At 44.2% G+C, this 20,442-nt stretch overlaps 1 protein-coding gene and 1 non-coding gene across 9 annotated transcripts in view; one reads left to right on the top strand and one right to left on the bottom strand.

Annotated features, from left to right (window-relative positions):
- Positions 1–11,714, bottom strand: part of RAB11A (RAB11A, member RAS oncogene family) — a 38,591-nt gene extending 26,877 nt beyond the window's left edge. For 4 of the 8 annotated variants that reach the window (XR_007507397.1, XR_007507398.1, XM_049811565.1 and 1 more), the window contains exons 1-4: positions 11,576–11,714; positions 3,400–3,595; positions 2,258–2,451; positions 1,199–1,279 (exon numbers count right to left, since the gene is read on the bottom strand). Coding sequence is in view for 6 of the 8 variants with exons in the window: in XM_049811565.1 (XP_049667522.1) it covers positions 1,199–1,279; positions 2,258–2,451; positions 3,400–3,595; positions 11,576–11,615 (511 nt within the window). In the remaining 2 variants the exon portion in view is untranslated. Of the gene's footprint in view, positions 1–1,198; positions 1,280–2,257; positions 2,452–3,399; positions 3,596–5,754; positions 9,632–9,688; positions 9,801–11,575 lie in introns of those variants that run through there. The other 4 variants (XM_049811561.1, XM_049811562.1, XM_049811563.1 and 1 more) reach the window with 4 other exon arrangements.
- Positions 11,715–11,978: 264 nt separating this feature from the next.
- TRNAQ-CUG (transfer RNA glutamine (anticodon CUG)) lies at positions 11,979–12,050 on the top strand. Its single transcript has one exon. It is a non-coding gene; the product is annotated as a tRNA-Gln (tRNA).
- Positions 12,051–20,442: the final 8,392 nt, after the last annotated feature.

The raw sequence follows: 20,442 nt of genomic DNA, 5'->3' as shown, positions 1-20,442 counted from the left end.
CCTAGCTGCCTCCTCACCTGCGTGTCCCAGTATGGTTAACAAGTCCTTTTTGGTGTGTTTTTAAAAGAATGTCTAAATTGGCTGGCAAAGAGGAAAAAAAATTCAAAACTAATTAGGTGCCAACGTCACAGCAATGAGATCTGATTAACAGAGACACATAGTTTAGAAACATGGCCACTGCTCATACCAAGCGTATCACGTAGCCTGGCACATGCTACACTGGGAAGGAGGGAATTTAAATTTGTAACTGGGAAATACGTTGGATCCACTCGGACAAAACAGAGAGACTGCCTGGTGCACCTAGAACAGAGACATACCAAAACAGAGGAGTCCCTCAGATGTTTTGAGGGCCCAGACTAGAGATTTAGAGAGGCATCTGCCAAAGCTGGGAATGGCAAAAGCTCAAAAACCACACACAGCACTGGTGTCCCACTATGCCCTGGCTACAGCTGACGGGGTACACAGAAATACAGAAGTCCCATGACAGCTAGTGATTTCCACACCGATTTGTGAATTCCTACCCTATTTATTATAAGCCATGATTAAGTTAAGGTCCCCCACATAGCTGGAGTTGAAAGTCTCAGAGTCTTAACAAGTTTTGCCTATCTAAAAAAGGGTTTAAACAAGAAGGAAGTACTTTATCCACAGAGCATAAAAAACACAGCACTCACTGCCTTCATATGTTACAGAGGCCAAAAGTCCATCCTGGACTATTAAATGCAGTGACAGTGACCACCCCACAGCTCAGGAGGCACCATGTCTCAGACTACCAGTAGTAGTATTGTTCAAAGCAAGAATCTCTACCCGTAAATCCCTTTTCCCTTGGCAACTATGGTCACCATTAAAGATGGAAACAAACGAGATTGACTTCTCTGATAAACTGTTTTAAGTTGATGCTTGCATGAGACAATTCTCTCCTGTGGGCACTCCTTATACCATATACAAATGGGAAACTGAAACAAACTAGGCTGACTAGAAACCTGGGGCAGATCAAAGTGAAGAAGGATTCATTCCTGAGTTCAAAGCTGGCCTTTCAACTGTGACACTTCGAAACCGGACTCCAAATCCTACGGCTGTAAAGAATGATTACAAATAGCAAAGTTTTAAACACTTTATAGGCAAAGAAATGCCTATTTGCATCATATCTGAGCAGCCTTCTGCCCTTCCCCCTTGAAAGACAAAGCACTAGATGACTCACCTGTCAGAATAGTCTGGAAAGCTGCTTCCACATTTGTGGAGTCTAAAGCAGATGTCTCGATAAATGACAAACCATTCTTTTCTGTGTGGACAGAAATACTATAATTAGAGGGGTACATCACATATCTGTTTTCTATCTGGAAGAACTGCTGTACCAGATTATATTTGTAGTGTTCCTGACAAGGTGCACAGGTATCAAGTATGAAAAGTTGGGAGGCTTTCTCCCTTACGTGATCTGAAAGCAACACCACTCCACACCAGCATTAGAATTTACACTCAACTCCAAGCACAGGGATCAGTCCAGTGCTGTGTTACTTTGAGGCACATCCTCCTTCATCACTGAAAGTGAAAAGTTGCTGCACTTTAAAGAATTGTGTGAGGAAGCTTCCTGGATTTTCTTTAACCTCATCAAGTTTCTTCACCTCCCACCTGCTAGTATGTCAGAGCACCTAATTTAACAGGGGGAATGATAGTCCTCCACCTGCAAGCAGGGATCCTCACTGGCCATAAATTCTGCAAATGCAGCTAACAGCAAGCCTTTATGTAAGAAACCCAGGTACACTCCTGGATTAAAGAAATTTGGCCTAAAACAAGGCAAGATTTACAGAAACTAGAATTATCTTACACAGATCTTAATTATGTAACAAGAGTCAGAAAGCCAGTTTAATGAAAGTCTGTTCAGCCATGGGCATCTGTGTAGGGCTCCAGATCAGTTGGTACAAAGAAGGCAATATACAGGTGCAAAGCTACCACCACACAAGAAATGCAAACCCAAAGCCATAGGCACAATTTTTGCCTATGCATTGTTGCTTCTGCAGGAGAATAAATCTGGTTTAAAATCTGCAAGTCCCTCTGGCTGATTCTTGAAACTACACCAGCATACATGTTCTACAAGGCTTCCTTTTTGACTGAATTAAAAAGAGGCAAACACCAGTATGTGACATTGAAGAGTATCACCAGCATCACTCTTTTTCCTTCTACCAGCACACTCATGCATCTAAGACCAGGTAGGCAGATCCCCACACAGTTAGCATTAGGAAATTATTTTGAGTTCACCAACCTGCAAAAGCTCTGGCCTCATCTGTAGGGACTGCTCTCAGGTGGCGCAAGTCACTCTTGTTTCCCACAAGCATGATTACAATATTGCTGTCAGCATGGTCTCTCAGCTCTTTCAACCATCGCTCTACATTCTCATAAGTAAGGTGCTTAGCAATGTCATACACCAATAATGCCCCTACAGCTCCGCGATAGTACCTGTGGGTGAAGAGACACATTAGAGAACCAGCAAGAAACATCACAATTAAAAGTGACAAGTTACTGTGTAATAATGGGAAATAGCTATTGCTAAGACAGCTATACAAAAATATATCCAGAAGCAGGCTACATGGTACTTGAAACAGTGAAGTAGAGCATCCAGACTAGGGTTATGCCACAGGACCACCAGAGCAGCCAGGACAGCTCAAGAGTCTAGGGGCTAAGCCAAACCCCATGTTTGTGGGGAGAACCCTGCATCTCAAAAAAATGAAACTCTGGAATCTGTGGGGAGCTACTGTCACCTTCAACCTCTGATCCACTCCTGAAAAGCCTTCCCCACCCATCACTGTGGGTGCAGTATGGGCACAGCCCATAGTGATAGACTTTAGAATGACTCACTGGATCAGAAAAATGTCAACCTGATCTATTGCCTTTACAAAAGGCCACAGCTGGTCTCCTTTCAGGCCAGAGAGAGGCACAGTAAATGCATTCAAAAAGAAACAGGCTGTGTTCTCCCACCCCAAAATTACCTCCAGCTTTACTTAAATCCAGCTTTTGCTATGCTGGTTTTTTCCAATTAAATAAGCACACAAAGTGAGTAGTCTTTCCTTGCTGCTACAGGACGGTTTCTGGTCTTAGGTTATCAGTGATAAAACCTCCATGAACACCGATATTACTTTATCGATTACTTGCATTTAAATGAGTCTCTCAAAGCTCTTGGATTCTAGGCTTGAAATGCCTCCAGTTACTTATCATGAGAGCAATGAGAAGTAAATCTATATCAAGTTTCTGGGCTGAATAATATTTAAGCTTCCTTGCACCACAGGTTGTGGATATTACACAATAAGATACAAACACCCCCTGGTTGCAGTTTCTGAGGAATCAGAAGGGTCCAAAATTACTCTCCTTAGCAAAAGCTTCTCTTCAGCCATACAAGCTATCACTTACGCTGATGTTATAGCTCGGTATCGCTCCTGCCCTGCTGTGTCCCATATCTGAGCCTTTATTGTCTTCCCATCAACTTGAATGCTTCTTGTTGCAAACTCCACTCCAATGGTGCTTTTGCTTTCCAAGTTAAACTCATTGCGAGTGAATCGAGACAGAAGGTTACTCTTGCCTACTCCAGAGTCCCCAATAAGTACAACTACAAGACAAAAATGACATAAGAATCAGATTCCAGATGTAGATAATGCATTGACAATCACCTGCAACAAACATTTCTTTTCCAGAATGAAGCATGAAGGAATGAATGGCAAAACCACCACCCCAGAGCTGCCACATTCACCAGCATTTTGAACAGACCTTAGACTTGACTTTTACTTGTTACATGTCAGTCTCCTTTGCCCAACATGGAAGAACATTCCTCCTCCAGGAGGAATATACATGACCATCACCGCAAAAGTTGGGGACAGTTTGGATTTCACATCCTTCTAACACTAGAACTAAAAAAAACAAAACAAAAAAAACCCACAAAAACCCCCCACCACACAACTGAAATCTCTTTTGCCAAAGAAGTCCAGAACACAGGGCCAGCAGCAGACTCTTCCTGCGTTTTACACTCTTCATACCTTTGCAGAAGAGAGGCTCCCCACTGGGGCAGAAAAATTTGTGAATGGAAAAAAGAACCACCTAACCCTGATGGACAGTTTAAAATGTTAGCTGAGCCACAGCACTCTGCTCTTCAACAGTCCCTCACTGCTGCTGTAACTCCTGGCCACTTTAGGCCAGAGCGTGAAACTGCTCTAAAACACTGCCAGGGTATTACTGCACCTCAGAATTAGAACCACCATCCACTCCCCCTTCCCCAGCTCAGCTTGACTTGTCACAGTACCAGTGCCAAGCGAACTAATTGGAAGGATTCAGCTATGCTTGACAAGAGATTGACAGAAGGTTTAAAGTCCAGTTCCTACAGGAAGAAAAACGTCACGAGGATTCGCTGCAATATCCTGTAATGCTGAGTTGAAAGGTGCAAGTTTAAGTGTAACTTAGAACTCACTACCAAGGTGCAGGCCACTGGGTGAAACACATTCACAGCCCTGAGTCACACCAACAGGAGCCTCTTGGGATGAACTTATGGGCATAAGGAAGATAAGGTACTGAACAGGTAACAGAAGGAAATGGAAGAAAAAGAAGAGTAAGATCCTTGAGAAGAAAAGCTGATAACTTAAGTTTGGCAGTGAATCGAGGCCAGTCCAAGCAAAAGAGTACACTCAGGTGACAAAAGAAAAAGTTGTGGCTATGCTTGTTTTGAAAAAAACAGAACTACTTGCTCATAGACAACATACATCATTTAACAGTTAAGATAATGTAACACAGTATTAAAGATTCTGTGTGGTACAACAGAGGAATGAGTGCACCAAACACTTCAATCACATTAGAAACCCCCCACTGAGTCTTGGTCTAGCAGTGCAAATACTCCCATCTGCTGCTGCACCACACAGCAGCCCTCTGAACACCATCTTCTATTTAAATAATGCAAAACAATTCTGACAAATGGGATTTTCTCTGAGCGTAGGGACAGAGCAGCACCTTTTAAACACCCTCCATAAAATGAAAATTGCAGCAAATGCTAGCTTCAAACATGGCCTTGTGGAGAATACTTCATCAAAATTAACATATTTCCAGCCTCCTCTGCCAGCTGACTCAGCACACAGCCAGCCAAGCTACAGAAGTTGCATAAAGCACAGGGTGGCTCTGTTAACCACTTCTGTTTACGAAGATCACAAGTGCAGGTAGGCAGCGAGCACATATGCTGAATGCAAATAGGATTCTGCTTTCCTACGTGACAGGTCAGCACCATTCAGTGTCAGCTGCCCTGACACAGCTGAACAGCTTTGCTGGCACAGAAGACACTAAACCTTAATAAACTTAGTGCAGGGGACAGGGCACCTAATTGCATCATCACCACCTGGCAAAGTGCCATAGCTTTCTTCTTTCATTGGCGAGTAAGTTCTTCAACACTATTTCGGCAGGTTTAGGCCACAGTTTTAGATTACTTCATATTTGTATTCACTGGGATGTGTTACAAACAAGTTCCTAGGAGGCAAAAGTTGTCAACTCCCTTCACACACCTCAGTCCTGCTGTCAGCCAGCATTAACTTTGGCAGCAGCCAAAAACTTCTTTAAACAAGAAAAGCAATCTACATACATAATTTCCTTTTCCCAACAGGATGGATCATATACCTGTTAAGTATTCCCATCAAACATATTTTTGTTGTTCAGTTCATATTTCAAAGCACAGCTTTAAGTTATTTAACAACAGACAGATAATTTTAATTCCTCTGCCAGGTTTTTTTCCTGTACCTTGTCTGAATCCCATGCTGCTTATGTTCTGAATGGTTTCCAGCACCAGATTAACACGTTCCAATTAAAAGGGGAAAATATTAGACCTTCCTCCTTGAAGTCAGCTAGTTCCTCTACCTAATTGGGCCATTGCAGCTCCTCTTGAACACAGACACAAGAACAGCTTGGAATGTCAGCCGGCGCCTAAGACTCCTCACACTTTCTGCATTTCTGCCAGTCTGAGCAAGTATCACTCTTTGAATACAATTATGAACTGAAACAGCTTTAACAGCCACTTGGATTGTATTTTTAATTTTGCTTTCCTTATCAAACCACTTCACTTTGATATTTTATGCTACGCAGTGTTCCCATGTATTATATTCTTGGCATAGAAATACAGTAGGAGTGACCCTGGATGGCTAGTCCCATTCCAGCTATCCCAGGCAAACAGTTTCTGGGAAGGAAATGACATTATCTAGTTCCATGTTAAAGCTAATTGTTCCTGCACACACATTTTTATTGGGCTTTTCTTCCAGAAACTCATTCCTAATGGTTAGAAATTGCCTTCTAATTTTCAGAAGAAATTAGCTGTCAGCTGATGGTGGTGTTCATGTGCCAGCATTGTCCATTAGCTTATTAGTTTCTGCTCCCAGTAGTGTTTATGCTGGGCTATTTACAGAAAGCAAACACATCTTCTCTTGGCTTTGTTCTACCAGCCTAAGCCAACTTATCAAATGTTTCCTTATAAACAGACTGTACATCTTCCCAAACATCTTCCCTACAAGTTTTTCAATTTCTTTTCCACACAGTGAGAAGAACTGAGATACAGGGAGACTTTAACATTTCCATCTCTACTAGGCATACCTGGAACTGCAATTACCTTTCCCTGACCATATCACCTTGATGGCTCAGTCTGCCCGTGATCATACCTAACTGTTCTAGCTTTAGGTTGGCAGACTTCTACTTTACCAAACTCCTATAAGTCCCCAGGCATAAAACCTTACATCCAGCATCCCCCCTCATCTGGAGGACTGCAGTCCTCATCAGCACGCAGCCCTTCCAGCACTGTACTCTGACTTTCTCCTGTACTACCCAACTTGCATCATCAGCAAATTCCTTTACTACGTCAGCACTGGAAGGAGGAAGGTCTAGAGGAAACATTTAAGCAACATCAGCCACAAGACCTATTCTTGAAAACCTCCATCAATAACTTTCTCTGGACCAGCACTTCCCTTACAGGAGCAGCACCTTCGAAAGCTTCACAATCAAGGGAGATTTGTATTGGCACATCCTGAAAGTCATGAAAGCAATCACCCTGCCTCAAGTGACTACTACTAGGCAGGTCATTTTTACTGGTTTAGTGATGTGGTAGTTCAATACTTGCAACTATGTGCTTCAGATCAATGCACTTGATTACCTACAGCATTTACCACCTCAGAGATTTTAAGACAAGCATCTGGTGGAGAGGAAAAAAAAAAGAAAACAAAAGAGAAAAAAGAATGAAGTCCCTGTTACTGTATAAATTTCATTCTTTAAGTCCAGTTTTATTTCTGTAGAAGACCAAAGTAAGAATTTAATCTCCCAAGTTGCATGAAAAGCAATTTAGAGAACTCCATCAAGAAAGGATTATTAATTTTTCAACAACATTCCAGCTCACCCAATTTTTGTTTCTGTTAAACCTCTAAATTAGTTGAATTTTCAGAAAATACTGTAATTATCTCATGAAATATGCTACTGACAACCTAATCAGGTTGAAAATGGAAAGTCCAGCATCACTAGCTTGTATGGTCTATGGTAAAAGTTATTACACAAGTCACATATTACACAATTTTAAAAAAGTACACCAGTGCTAGGGAATTACAATGTCTAAACCCACTTGTCTCTGCATTAAGCTCTGCTATTAAGAAACATATCAATAAAGAGCCCGGACATATCTTCGTGATCTCCAGAAGAACCTGCTGATGAACACCTCTTCCTGCCCACTTCAGCTGGAGTTTAAAGGAAATGTGAGCAAGATGACCTGATTCTATACCTTGTAGGTAGCTGGTGATAAACGTGAAGTGATCATATCTTATATTAATCTTCCTCCTCACCTGTGCCTCCCTATTTTATTCACCCATTTCCTGTCACAAAGGGAACTGGCATCTCAAAGGAACTTTGGGGCAGGGGTCGTTCATTACCTGTACATATTGTACGTAACTCAGAACTGGGCCTCCAAACACCTCTGTAGTAAAATGGCTAAGCCAGCAAGTTTATTATAGCACAAAAGTGCCTCCACATCTAATGCAGTGAAGGCAAAGGGCTTGCTACCGTTACAAAAACCAACAAGTGTCATGCAAATACTTTTCCCTACAAATTTCTGTAAACAAAACACACAAGAAAAAAATGTGCTTTCTAAAACCCAAACCAAAACATTTGTTCAGATTCAGAGCATTTCTTCAATATCAAAGGGGAAAAAAGTTGGAGACATGAATGTGATGCAAAGTAGCAAGCAGACAGCTTGAAACTAGAATTTTTCCTAACGATGAGCTGAATGTCACCACAAGTCAGGTCCACGTTCAGAAATGAGAAGTCTGACCCCAAATCCAGAGTTCCAGATGGTCAAAGTGGAGACATAATCCTCTTGAGCTCTGTCCATAGAAAATACAGAAGACATCTACAAGCGAGGATTACTTTGATAACTACTCATCTACTGCAAGTACATCACTTTAATCAAAAAAGTAAAAAGTTCCTACATTTAAGCCAGGCTTAATTTATTAAGTAATGAAGTAATATCCTTATATCACCATTATATTTGCCTCCCATTAAAATTAGAGCAAGATTTCTACAAACTGAACTTCTTAGATCTTGCATTTCCACAACTGCAGTGCTGGGAACAGGAGGCACTGCTCTCAGCTAAACCCAAAAAGTATGGAAGAATACAAAGGCATGTGTAGCTGGACAAGATGAATTTACCAGGAATTGTCTCTTTACAAGCTAGGCTTAGGCTTTAGCATATGCTGAAGTGTTGCAACAGCATCAGGAGAGGGGTATTTTGTAACAGGTACTGTGATTTTATTGTACAGCAGCACAGGTGGGCTCAGCTTACACCCACCAGCAGAGTCAGCCAGATTTTTACATAAAGCTGCTGTCAGTGGCTGAGAGGACAAAACCCAGAGGTCTCACACAAACAGAGGCATGGCAGTTTAATTGAAGAGTAGGAAAAGACAGCTAGACTAGAGGGTATCACCCAATTATTTTAAACCAAGACAAACTCTGAACTCAGTCCCACCAACCTACCATGTCCCTTCAAGTTCATAAACCCAGAACTGTCCTACTGGATTAAGTGTCCTTACAGACCAACACCCAGTCTGACTGTCAGGAACCGATGTCTGAGAAACTTTATGTGTAACAGAACAAACAGGCCAATCTTTGCCCCAGCAAGCCCTTGCATCTCCAAACAAGCAATACCTTTAGACTTGCCATTGCAACCATCACACTGAAATGCCCCAACAGACATTTTTCTTCCTCTATAAATTTGTGCAGTCTTTCAAACCCAGTTATAGTATTTACAGCAATGCACCACTCCAAAATTTGCATATACATCTGTGGGACTTTACATCCATTTGTTTTTGCCTGCTGCTCAATAAAAAAAGCATTACAGATATCCAGAGAAATTAGGACAAACACTACTTTCCCTATTTGCCCTCATCACTCGCTGTTTTAATTTTGATAAAGTTGTACATCACTTTGGTATAAGGGATACAAATCCATTAGGTGTCTCTGATTATTTTGATGCCCTTCCCCATCTTTTAAATTCTACAGTATTCCTATCAAAATGGGTATGGCCATCCTGCCTACATTTCCCCTCAAACCCCAAGATGCTCATGTCTCGGATTCAAACATTGGCTTAATGTCCCGTCCCGTGTCCCCCCCCCCCGAGTTCTCATTTCCTTTTCCAAGAGTTTTTACCTACCTCTTGCCTTTTTGGCCAGTGCCTGGTAAGGAGACATTCATTTCAGAGACCTACTTGCAATAATTTCAAGATCATTCCAGAGCAGTGACAGCTTGTTTGGAACCACCATCACCTTTGGGAAGTTACAAAAGTTTCCACAATTTGTATTAGTCTGCATTTGTTATGTTATTTCAGCTGCCACATTAATCCCAGTTACGTGACATCGCATCAACTTCCTGCGGTCTGCTTTAGCTTTGCAAAGCCTGAATCGCTCACCTTCAACGCCATTTTTATAGCATTCCCTGCACTCTCAACAGCTTCTATACACTAGTCTACACAGAAAAAGCTTTAGGAGGGGCAAACAATTCAAATAGCTTTGAACTTTTCTATATAACTGGATCCCAATTTTATTATTTCCCAATTACATAAGGAAGCAGGTCTAATAAGATAGGACCTCTCCCAACAAACTCTGTGTCACTGATATTCCCAGGCCTTCACAGCCAAAACATTAATTACAAGCACACTGACAGAATTACATGAACAAGTAATGCAATGGTTTTGATAACTTGTACACATAAGTACCTACAGTAAGATTGCTTGATGCGATTAAACTAGTGGCCAGCAAGGCCGTTGCCAATGCTGCAAGCCGAGAAGAGGGCCCCTTCTGGGCACTTCCCGATTTGATTTTAATAGCAGTACAGATGACTGATTTATAGTTAGAAGTAATGCCACTCCCCACATGGCACTCAGATAAAAGAGACAACAAAAGAAAAAACATAATTCCTCAAAGTTATTACAGGAGCTTAAGGATACAGAAAAAAGCCACTGACATTTTCCTTTACCTAAGTTTCATGATGACAAACACTGGGTCTCTCACCGTTACAGCATAACAAGCAATGCTCCAAATCCTAAATTCAAATTTACAATACTATATCACAATAAACAACTACTTTTTACAACACTTTGCTTGCTTTTGCAGTAGGATTTAAAAAATTGGACAGTCAACTTCAAAACATCAGCACTTCTGTACACGTTTCACAGCATGCTTTATGAGCCTTTACAGCAGGCCCTTATTTTGCTCTGCAGGGAGCGAAAGCTGAGTAGTTAACTAAAAACCTGCAACATTTTAACCCAACTTGCTGCTGTAGGGCTGACCGGAGGGGCAGCTCTCCTGGAAGACCAGCTATTCCCGCCCTTCTCTGCTGGGTGCCGGGAGAGACCACTGGGTGTGAAACAGCGGTTACGTTCACCCTGGCGAAGGGCTCAGAACACAGAAGGCAGCAAGTAACAGCACGTTATTAAATTAGCTGCATCATCTACCAACGCAGAGCATCCAACTCATTTACTTTACAGTCTTATTTAACAGCTGGAAAAGGAAGCAGTCCTCATCGACCCTGGGCATCCTCACTCACGACCTTTGCTCGCCTTCCCAGCAGGCCAGCCCTCGCCTCAGCCCGCTGACGGAGCGGGACCCCCGGACGAGAGGCAGACGCGCCGGACCACCGCGAAGGAAACCTGCCCGAATCTGACATTCCGGGCTGAGGGCGCTCCGGGGCGGGCACCGACGCCCAGCACATCCCCGGCGATCAGCCTCCAGAAAGACCCCAGCCGGCCTTGGCGATGCCCGCGGAAGCGCAGCTCCCCCCGCCTCGCACCGGGCGAGGCCCACGCGGGGCTGGCCGGGGGGTCCTCCGCCCGCCCCCTCGGCCGCCGTAGGGGAGCGGCAACCGGCACCCGCCTGTGGGACCGGGCACCCTCCCCGGGGCGGCGAGCGGCTCCCGGCTCCCCGCTCCGCCGCGGGGTCGCGTCGCGAGGAGGCCGCTCTCGCCGCCCCCCCGCCAAGGCCGGGACCCCCTCCGGAAGGTGACCCCTGCGGCTGCCCTGGGGACGAGGCGGCGCCGCCGTTACCTTTGAAGAGATAGTCGTACTCGTCATCGCGGGTGCCCATGGTGGGGTGCGCCGAGACCGAGGACTGGGAGCGGGAGCCGGACCCCTCCCTTCAGCCGCCGCAGCGCTTCCGCCCTCCGTCCGCCCACGGCCAGGCGCTTCCGGGGCAGCGCAGGGACTGCGCTAAATTGCTTCCGGGACAGAGCAGCCACTCCGCCCACCTCGACCTTAAAGGGACGGCGCCGAGGGCGGAGCGGAGCGGGACGGGCGGTCCGCAGAGCCTGCGCGGACACGCCCCTGTCGTTCACCTACGATCACGGTTACGGTCACGGTCACAACCACAGCCGCGGGGATGGGGTGCGGCGGCAGCGCGGGGGGCGCCGGAGAAGGGACTAGTGCCGGCCGGGAGAGAATATGGCAGAGCGGTTCCATGGTGTAATGGTTAGCACTCTGGACTCTGAATCCAGCGATCCGAGTTCAAATCTCGGTGGAACCTGAAGCTTTTTCTTACCTCTTTTCTTTTTTTCCGGCCTTCTCTGCCCCAATTATGGCCAGACACACGCCGCGCTCCCCGGGCTCCTTCACACACGGAGGTGTAACAGCCACACCTCGCTCCTGCTCTTGGCTGGCGGCCACCGGCCCTATCCCCAGCCACGGGTGTGGGTGTCCTTCTCCTGCCTACACGGGCAGGTGATGGCTTCCACCCCAGAGCTGCCCGCAGCCACGGTGGAGCTTGGGGTGGGTCGGCAGGAAGCGCCCCAGGTCTCACAGAGCTGGGCTGAGAGGGGCGTGTGAAGCCGGCGGACTTCGTGGTGGAGGCTTCGGAGGTGCCAACGAGCTCCTTTGCCTCATGAGGTGCAAAGGGCCCGTGAGCGGGGGGCCCCTTCCCCACCGCCATGCCACTGCCTACCCTGCTTCTCCCCTCCGGAGAAGCAAGCCCCCTCATCTGCCCCTGTGCTGTGGGAGACCCCAGCTTTGTCATCAGCTTCCCTTGGCGCAGGCTCAAGACCTAAATAGAAGAGGATAAAAATAGCGCTTGTGTCCAGATGATTAAACCAAAGCCCTTAAAACTGCTTTTTTTTCCACCAGCTTGCCATTAGCAGCAGCAGTATGTTCGCCATCCCTGCAGTCAGTTGCTGCGCATGGAAAGTAACCCCCGGGCATCAGCAGCAATGCTGTGCATCGGTTACTGTCTGCTGGGATGATAACAAACCATAACGTGATCCTCTGCGTTTAAAAATAAATAGTTCACGCTGCTTTGGAGTTTCTGGGCGGGGAAAACAAAGTGCTAATAACAAAGACACGCGACGTGTGGCCACAGCGTGTCACACCAGAGGAGTACGGCGCTGGGCTCTCCACAGACACATGGGTGAGGTCGGAGCATCGGTGTCTGGGCTCACTCCACGTCCTGCCACCAGCCTCCGGCATGCCCTGGCAGATGGTACACCTCCAGCTTCTTGCAGGTGCACAAAACCCGCCGAGCGTCTGGGGCTTTGCATCCCCAGGACCCTGTTTTCCACATGTTCTGTGGGATTCATTTCATACGCAAGTTCCGGAAGGGTGTTGTAAGGCCAGAACCTTGCAGGAGCAGCAGGCACTCCCGTAGTGTAGTGGCAAGGTCTGTAGAAGTCTGTGTCGTCTTTGGATTCACCCTTTTAATCTCCAGATGAACCCAGAACACCCAAAATCTGGCATCTGAAAATGCTCATCCTGCGCCTTTCACCCTTCTCAATCCTACTGCACTGAGTAGTGCTTTAAAATTGGTAACAGATACCTGTATGTGTAGAGGCTGGGGTATATTTATAACTCTGTAGTTAAGGTTTCCATCTCGCATCCTATTTGCAGTTCTCCGTTGAACTTTGTTGTTAAAAAGCTATTAATTTTCACTTGATGTTTCTCAGGCCTGGTTTCATCCTCCAGAATTGGTATTAGTTCTAAAAATATAAAAATAACACAAATGAAGTATTTTTAGTTATTCTTCTGTAAGAGCTGTTCTCCTTTTTGTGTTTTGCATTTTGTTTGTGAGCCTGGAAACACCCTTTATTTACATTTTTCATATGCATAAGCACTACTTCCTCTTACACCAAATTGCAGATGTTCTTCATCTGGAACTGGCTTATTCTGCGCAAGACTTTAGGGAACAAAGTGAGGACATCGTCTTTTCTGGTTCAGCTAAAAATCACGGTCCCTACATTGCTATACCACTATCACTTGTTGAGCTCAAGACATTACAAAGCAGAGGCATTTTTACCAATCATGCACTGTAACATGAAAATTTCTGCATATTGCCATGTATATGAGCAGCAGCAGAGGTTATTTCTAGCTAAGCCTGTTTAAATGCATTTGATGATTTATAATCAGGTTCTTCATGGTGAAAAAATCTGAAACAGCAGAAAGAACTTTGCATCTAAACAAGAATCAACAGACAGCAGGGCATGAGGATAGCATTGGACTAGCAGGGAGCTGCAGAAATTAAAGTCTTATATTCTGTTCAGACCTGGGTTAATTTTGTTCCTGTTCAAGCAAGCCCCAGATGAGAATATACAAACCCTCAGGAAACATAACTGTCAGCGCAGACTGGTTTTTGCTGCTCTGCTCTTTCTTTGTGTCCCCTCCCGGAGCATGTTGCTGTAGTTACAGGATGGCCTGGGACACTTCCCGTGCGTATGAAACATGGCCAAAAAGCAGAGGTCAGGCCTGAAATAACAGAGAACTGTGCGCTTTTCGACTGACAGCTTTTAATGTGAGAACAGTCATTCAGCACTGGCATTTCTGCTGCATTAATTGCCATTAGTGTCATCCTTGCGGGAACACTAAATTCATTGCAAACCTTGAATTAGTGCACTCTCGTAATTCTTCAGTTTGTACTTAGGCACAACCATTTGTGGAGGCAGCATGTTCCAAGCAACTGGAGCAGAGACAAGGAACGATACTCAGCTGGCCCTTGGATGTTCAATTTAGCGAAGAAAAGAAGCAGAGGTCACACTCATAACTGCGTATTTATGGTTCTGTTCTGGAAATTCATACAGCAGCTGCCAAAAAGGCCCCAGCTTTTGCCTCGGCAGCACCATTAACGTGCAGATGTGTGTCAGGTCATCAGCTCCGAGCTGCTCAGCCCCAGGCACTGTGCATCAGGCTCTCCCCACACTTGATTCTCACTTTATTCTCCCACTTCCCTCCTGCCACCAACTCCTGAAACCCCGAGAGAAATCCTGGCCTAATAAAGGGGGAAATTTGCCACCATCTTTGATGGCTGTAGCATTCCCACAACAAGGTCAAGGTCTCTCTGCAGAACACACCAGTGGTATTTGACATGGAAATAGAAGAATGTGAAACAGGGATGGCCAGTATTTGCTGCTGGTCCCAACTTTTCTGGCTCTGAAATCCCTGTTCACAGTTTGCAAGGCCCATCACTTTGCAAAGCTCAGGGAAAGATTTGGAATTGGAAATCGCAATAATTCAAAATTGTCCTTGAATGGCGGTTGACCCAAATTCCCATTTCCCAGATGAAAGGAGCCACTGACTTCCCTGGGGCAGAAGGCAGGAAGGACAAAAGCGAAGCCCCAGAACCTACTCTGTTTTGTCAGAAGAGAAATATTTCCTAAGGGGGAAATCCAATCAATACTTTGCAATTTTCTAACAATCCATGAATCATTGCAATTATGCAGAGATAGTTCAAGCTTTCCAATCCAGCTGCTAAATTAGAGAAAAGCATACTCTTAGCACTTACTACCCCCAGTTTGACATGCAACTATAATATCCATCCATCAAAAAAAAAAAAAACCAACCCCAAACCCTCTCTTTTTAGAACCCTGAACCAAAATAAAGAGTCTATGATGTACAAGGAGTTCTATTTTTCAGGTAATTCTATGCCAGAGGTAGGAGTAATGAAAATGCATGGAGTCGATAGGAATTTTTCTGTAGATACCTCACTTGAATTCCAGCATATGCTATATTCTTTTTCTAGTTCTACAGCTCTAGGAAAAAAAAGAATATATATAAGAAGAAATGGACCAAATCAAAATTATTTTCTATATCAGCCTTCTCTTTCCTAACCCTGGAGTTGGAATAAAAAAGGACCTGGATCTGAACAGGGACCTATCCAAAATCAAACCTCATCCTGGTTCTACTGTTCTGTAGGGCTCTCTGCAGCACTGAAGAAAGAGTGGGAAGGGAGCAGCTCTAGAATTAACCATATTCTGGAGACATTTTTTTCACTAGGACAGTATTATGGTAAGCAGAAAGGAAGGAAAGTTTTCAGTACGCTTTGGGAACAGAAATCAAATGCAACAGACTCGATGACATGGTGTTTCTTGTGATGACTGTCAAAATGAAGTCATCAGTTTCCTGCATCCATTTTGGACTCAACACACATCTCCTTGTCTGTGTCTGCTGCCTCCAGAGACATATTAGTAAGATAATACTGGCAGCTCCAGGATAATTGCTGGCCAAGATATAATTTCCGAAACATGGCTCAAAATCTTCTCCCTCTTACTACACCCTGCCACAGAGTTTTATTTCCTATCTAGTCAAAATCTGCTTGGTGTTGGTGTCGCTACCAGACAAATACAATATCAACAACAGCAGTGCAAGCATTATCACACGTCCCATCATCTTCTAATTTGGATTCAAAAGATCAGCCCTGGGAAATGAAGAAGGCAGTTTGATTTCTGTGGCCATTTCATTCACTGCTGAAACAACCAATGGAGCTGGCTGGCTGTGCTTAGCATGGCAATGCTTGTTGTAAAGCTGTACAATTATCCAGGGAGCCAGGCTGAGACTATAAAACTTTGCTCATTAAGATCATTAGAGAGCTGTCAGATGGAACAACTGGGATGGCTTTGATCTGGCAGAATACCCTTCCTCCTATTCCCAGACCTTGGGAACCACCCAGTTCCCCATAATATTTTTTTCAAGTCATTCAGACAATACTCACTGAGTTTTTATAGGGTGCAATAACTTCTTCAGACAAACTGGAGGCTGTAAGAGCTATAACAAGATTAATTCATTAAATAGAAACCCTGATATTTCCATGATTTTGCTATAAATATATTCATAGTTGGTTTTGCCAAGAAAATGACTGAATGTTGCTCATAATCCCAGAGATATTCCCTATAAATCCACTAGGTGTCCTACTGTTTTCAAGCAATTAGGCTCAAGGCTTGTTTGGGTTTTTTCCCTAGTTTTGCCAGTGAGGAATTAATTTGAGTCTTTAGTGGGATTAGGTCTGGGTTTGCAGGTTGAAGAAACATGTACGTATGGTTTAACCCAGCAAGACATCTGGCTCACAGCGGCAGCTCTTTCAGCAAATGCCACTAATGTTTCCCACAGAGACTGACTCAAGGTTAGAGGCTGGAAGAGAAAAAGGAAAAGAATCTGGCTTCCTCTCTAGGGAATGCTAAACAAGATCCACCAGAGCCAAACCGTCTTCTCGGTCAACCTTGGGCATCTATTTATAGGACTGCTAAAGTGAGCCCAGTGCTGACCTCAAAGGTGGTGGCAACATGCATTAACCTTTATCAGAGCCGCTCCGAATGGGCTGCGATTTTGACATTCCTGGTCACTGTTCCAGACCCTGACGGCCATCCCGCTGCTTGCCAGCGCTCGCGCCTGTCTGCAAAGGCCAGCACAGCACCCGCTCATGAGGTGTCGTGTCACTCTGAACACAGAGGCCATGTCAAATACATACTAAGAAAAGCAGGCTAAAAAATAGCCGAAGGATAATTTTCTCGTCCCCAAAAATACTTGGGGTGGAGTGCGGCCATTGAAAAACAGCCAGCTGCTTGGCTGCTCCTTCATTGTGCGACCCAGAGCACACATACCATACCAAGTTGTGCTATTTGGGACATCCCTGAACGGCCTTGGGATCTGTTACTTGCACTGAGTCCCAGCATGGCAGTCTCGAATTCTCTGAAACAGTAATCTCCTAGGTATCTAAAAAGCATCTTTCATTATTCCAGTGTCTTTAAGTGCTCAGAAATAGGTATTTGCAATATATCAGCGAGGGACTGATACAGGATGATATTTATGGTCTTGTCACTGAAGCACAAATCACATTCTGTATAAACCTTATAGTCTTACCCTCCACCAAGCAGCGACTGTTGCATTTGCAAACGCCCCTCCCATTCACTCTAGTTTCACAGGGGTGCCACGTCTTGAATTTACCCCAGATCTACATGAGGCAAGTGAGGAGAAAATCCGGTCTGTTTTCTGTTTAAAAAATGGCAGAGGCAAAGATGCTCTCAAACAATGAAGTTATCTCCTTTTTCGGTAGGTGCTTCATGGCCAGAAGTACTGCCCATGGCTATCGACTGTGCAAACAGGCACTGGGCAAGGTGTCAGCACCAGTTTAATCACAAGGTGCAAGGGGAAATCAGAGGGGGAGCAAGAGCCTCCTGTCCTTGGCCCACCAGGATGCCTTGCCATCAGGCATTGCCCATCACGAGAATTGCCTAGCATCTGTCCTGTGCCATGTGTTACTGCACTGCCGCTATTTCTTGCTATTTGTGTTGAAGGTATGACAGTCATTTTCCTGACAACCTGCAAGAAGAAAAGATACTCCAATCTTCCGACTGTATGTATATATAGATACCTGCTGTAGCACCATCCATATGCAGTATGCACCATATGCTAACTGTGAAAGAGTTTAACCTGGTCCAGCGCATGTGTTTGCTGTTATACATAACAAATACCTCAAGCCTTGCCATGATTCAGTGCATTATGCATGGGAGCCATCTGGTCCTGTAGCTGAAGAAGCAAACTGAAAATATGATAAGAGCACAAACAGTCACAATGAGAGAGACTGAAAAGATGTGTTGGTATTCCAAGCAGCAGTCTCCTTCCGTGAGGGCTAATCTCATCACCCATTGCCTCTTGCCTGCTACTTTCTCTGGAAAGCTGCTGTCAGACAGGTTGTGCTCTCAGCTCTGTGAGTACACACACCTTTGGGATGCTAAAAATGCATTTTGTGTGCTTGAGCAAACCTTCTGGGACAAAATTTTTCTCACTAGCCAGCTGTGCAGTGAGCAAAATGCGCAAAATATTTGGAGCACACCACATTTTATGGAGCTTGGATTGATCAAGAATTCTGGCTGGTTTAAAGTGCACTCTTGAATCCGATTAGTCATTGATACTGTCTCACTACTGTGCAGAATTACAGCTTATGGCTTAGACAGACTGAAAGGAGGTCCATCTCAGCTTGTGTAGATGTTCTCAGCCCTGGAGTGGAGATGTATTTTGGAGGGACTGGAGCATCAGGGGAGCAACAAGGAACTTGGTGCAGTGGATGGGGTAGAGTTTGGGATGGCTTGGATTTGGCCAACAGTTTGTGTATAACTTGGCCAGGATACTGGGTTACTAAAACTGGCTTCATTAGATTTTGGAGCAAGACCAGGTTTCCCCCATTCTGACCCTGGTTTCTGATGTTTGGAGGGCACAGGGAAGGCAGGCAGACAGAAGATGCCTATTTTAGTACATCTCTGCAGGGAACACACATGCTTCAGACAGGTACACATTTGTTTCCTCTGACACTGAATTAATGGGAATTGATGTATTGATTCTGCAATTCTCCTAAAAATTGCTTCAAGTTTTGGCCTGTTTCCAAGCTGGTTAGATGCAATGTGCACACTGTTCAAGACAGATATTTAATTATTCTAATATGAATACAGTTTAAAAAATTCAGTTCCCTGTGAAATCAAGAAGATAATAGCATTATGATTGTGCAAATAATGCAGCCATTCCTGCTTTATATAGCCTATTTTCATGCCCAGCTACATCTTTTGGCTTAATACAAGCCCCTCCAAAATCACAGATTTATGAAGATATTTGCCACTAGTGCAAATTCATTCAGTATTTTTAATCTTGTTTTTTCTTACCTGTTTGAGAGTACAGTCTTCAGAGCAAATGCAATCTGCTGTTCTGTGTTTGTGGAGAGTATTCAGGATTACGGTAGGGCTCTACCAAAATGAATATGTTACTGCCATCACTATTATCATTATTACTACTACTATTATTAAACAATAATAACCTGAGTTAGTCATTTGCCAGTCTCAAGGGTTAAAATCTACTATCTTTGTGGATATTTCCATATTTAACTAACAAAATACTGGCAAAGTATCCACCACATCCACTGTATTTGTAGACTATTGGAATATCTCTGTGCCAGGTAAACTCCTGGTCCTAGAAAGAGAAAGCATCTTATATTAGGGATGGAGTAAGAGTGTTGCATTTTCTCGCTTTGATCACCACGTCTCTGCTTTTATGATCTCACTAGGAAAGTTACTTGATGTTTCTTTATTTTGAGTGTCAGCATGGCTCCTGCAAATGTTTGAAGTCATCGTTGTATTTCATTTATATTCTGGCAAAACAGCATCCATCTGCAGTTTAAGAATAGAACATATAAAAAACTGCATATGACTCCAAAGCACTGAACATAGAATTTCTGGGCAAAATTCTCTTCTCAGTTACGTTTACATAACTCTGGAGTAGTGTCTTCATCTTTCTCATTGTTACTCTGAAACCCATTTTAATTTCATTGTGTCAGACCCAAAGGATCTACCATATAGGGGTAAATCCGATTTCATCACAACTGTTGTAATTTCCTAGGCAAACTTACAACCTCAGAGGAAGTACATAAAGGTGCATTTACAGTACATAGGCCTCAATTCTCTAAGAAATATGCTGCTGTCTGTTCTTCTCTGATAGTAGGTTTCCATGCAAATAAAAATACTGTGTAGGTGGAGAACTGCTGAACTATCTGGAGCAGAGATTTTTTCCACATGCACAAGCAAAGAATCTGCACTGTATGGCTGAGCTCATTTTTTAAATGTTCAACAGCTCTTTCTTTAAACAAAGAAATAGTTCATTCCAAACTGTTTGATATCTACTTT

This window comes from Accipiter gentilis, chromosome 10 (assembly GCF_929443795.1).
Source record: "Accipiter gentilis chromosome 10, bAccGen1.1, whole genome shotgun sequence".
NCBI lineage: Eukaryota > Metazoa > Chordata > Aves > Accipitriformes > Accipitridae > Astur > Astur gentilis.
Note: the sequence above shows the minus strand (reverse complement) of the source record. Positions and strands in the feature narration are given on the sequence as shown.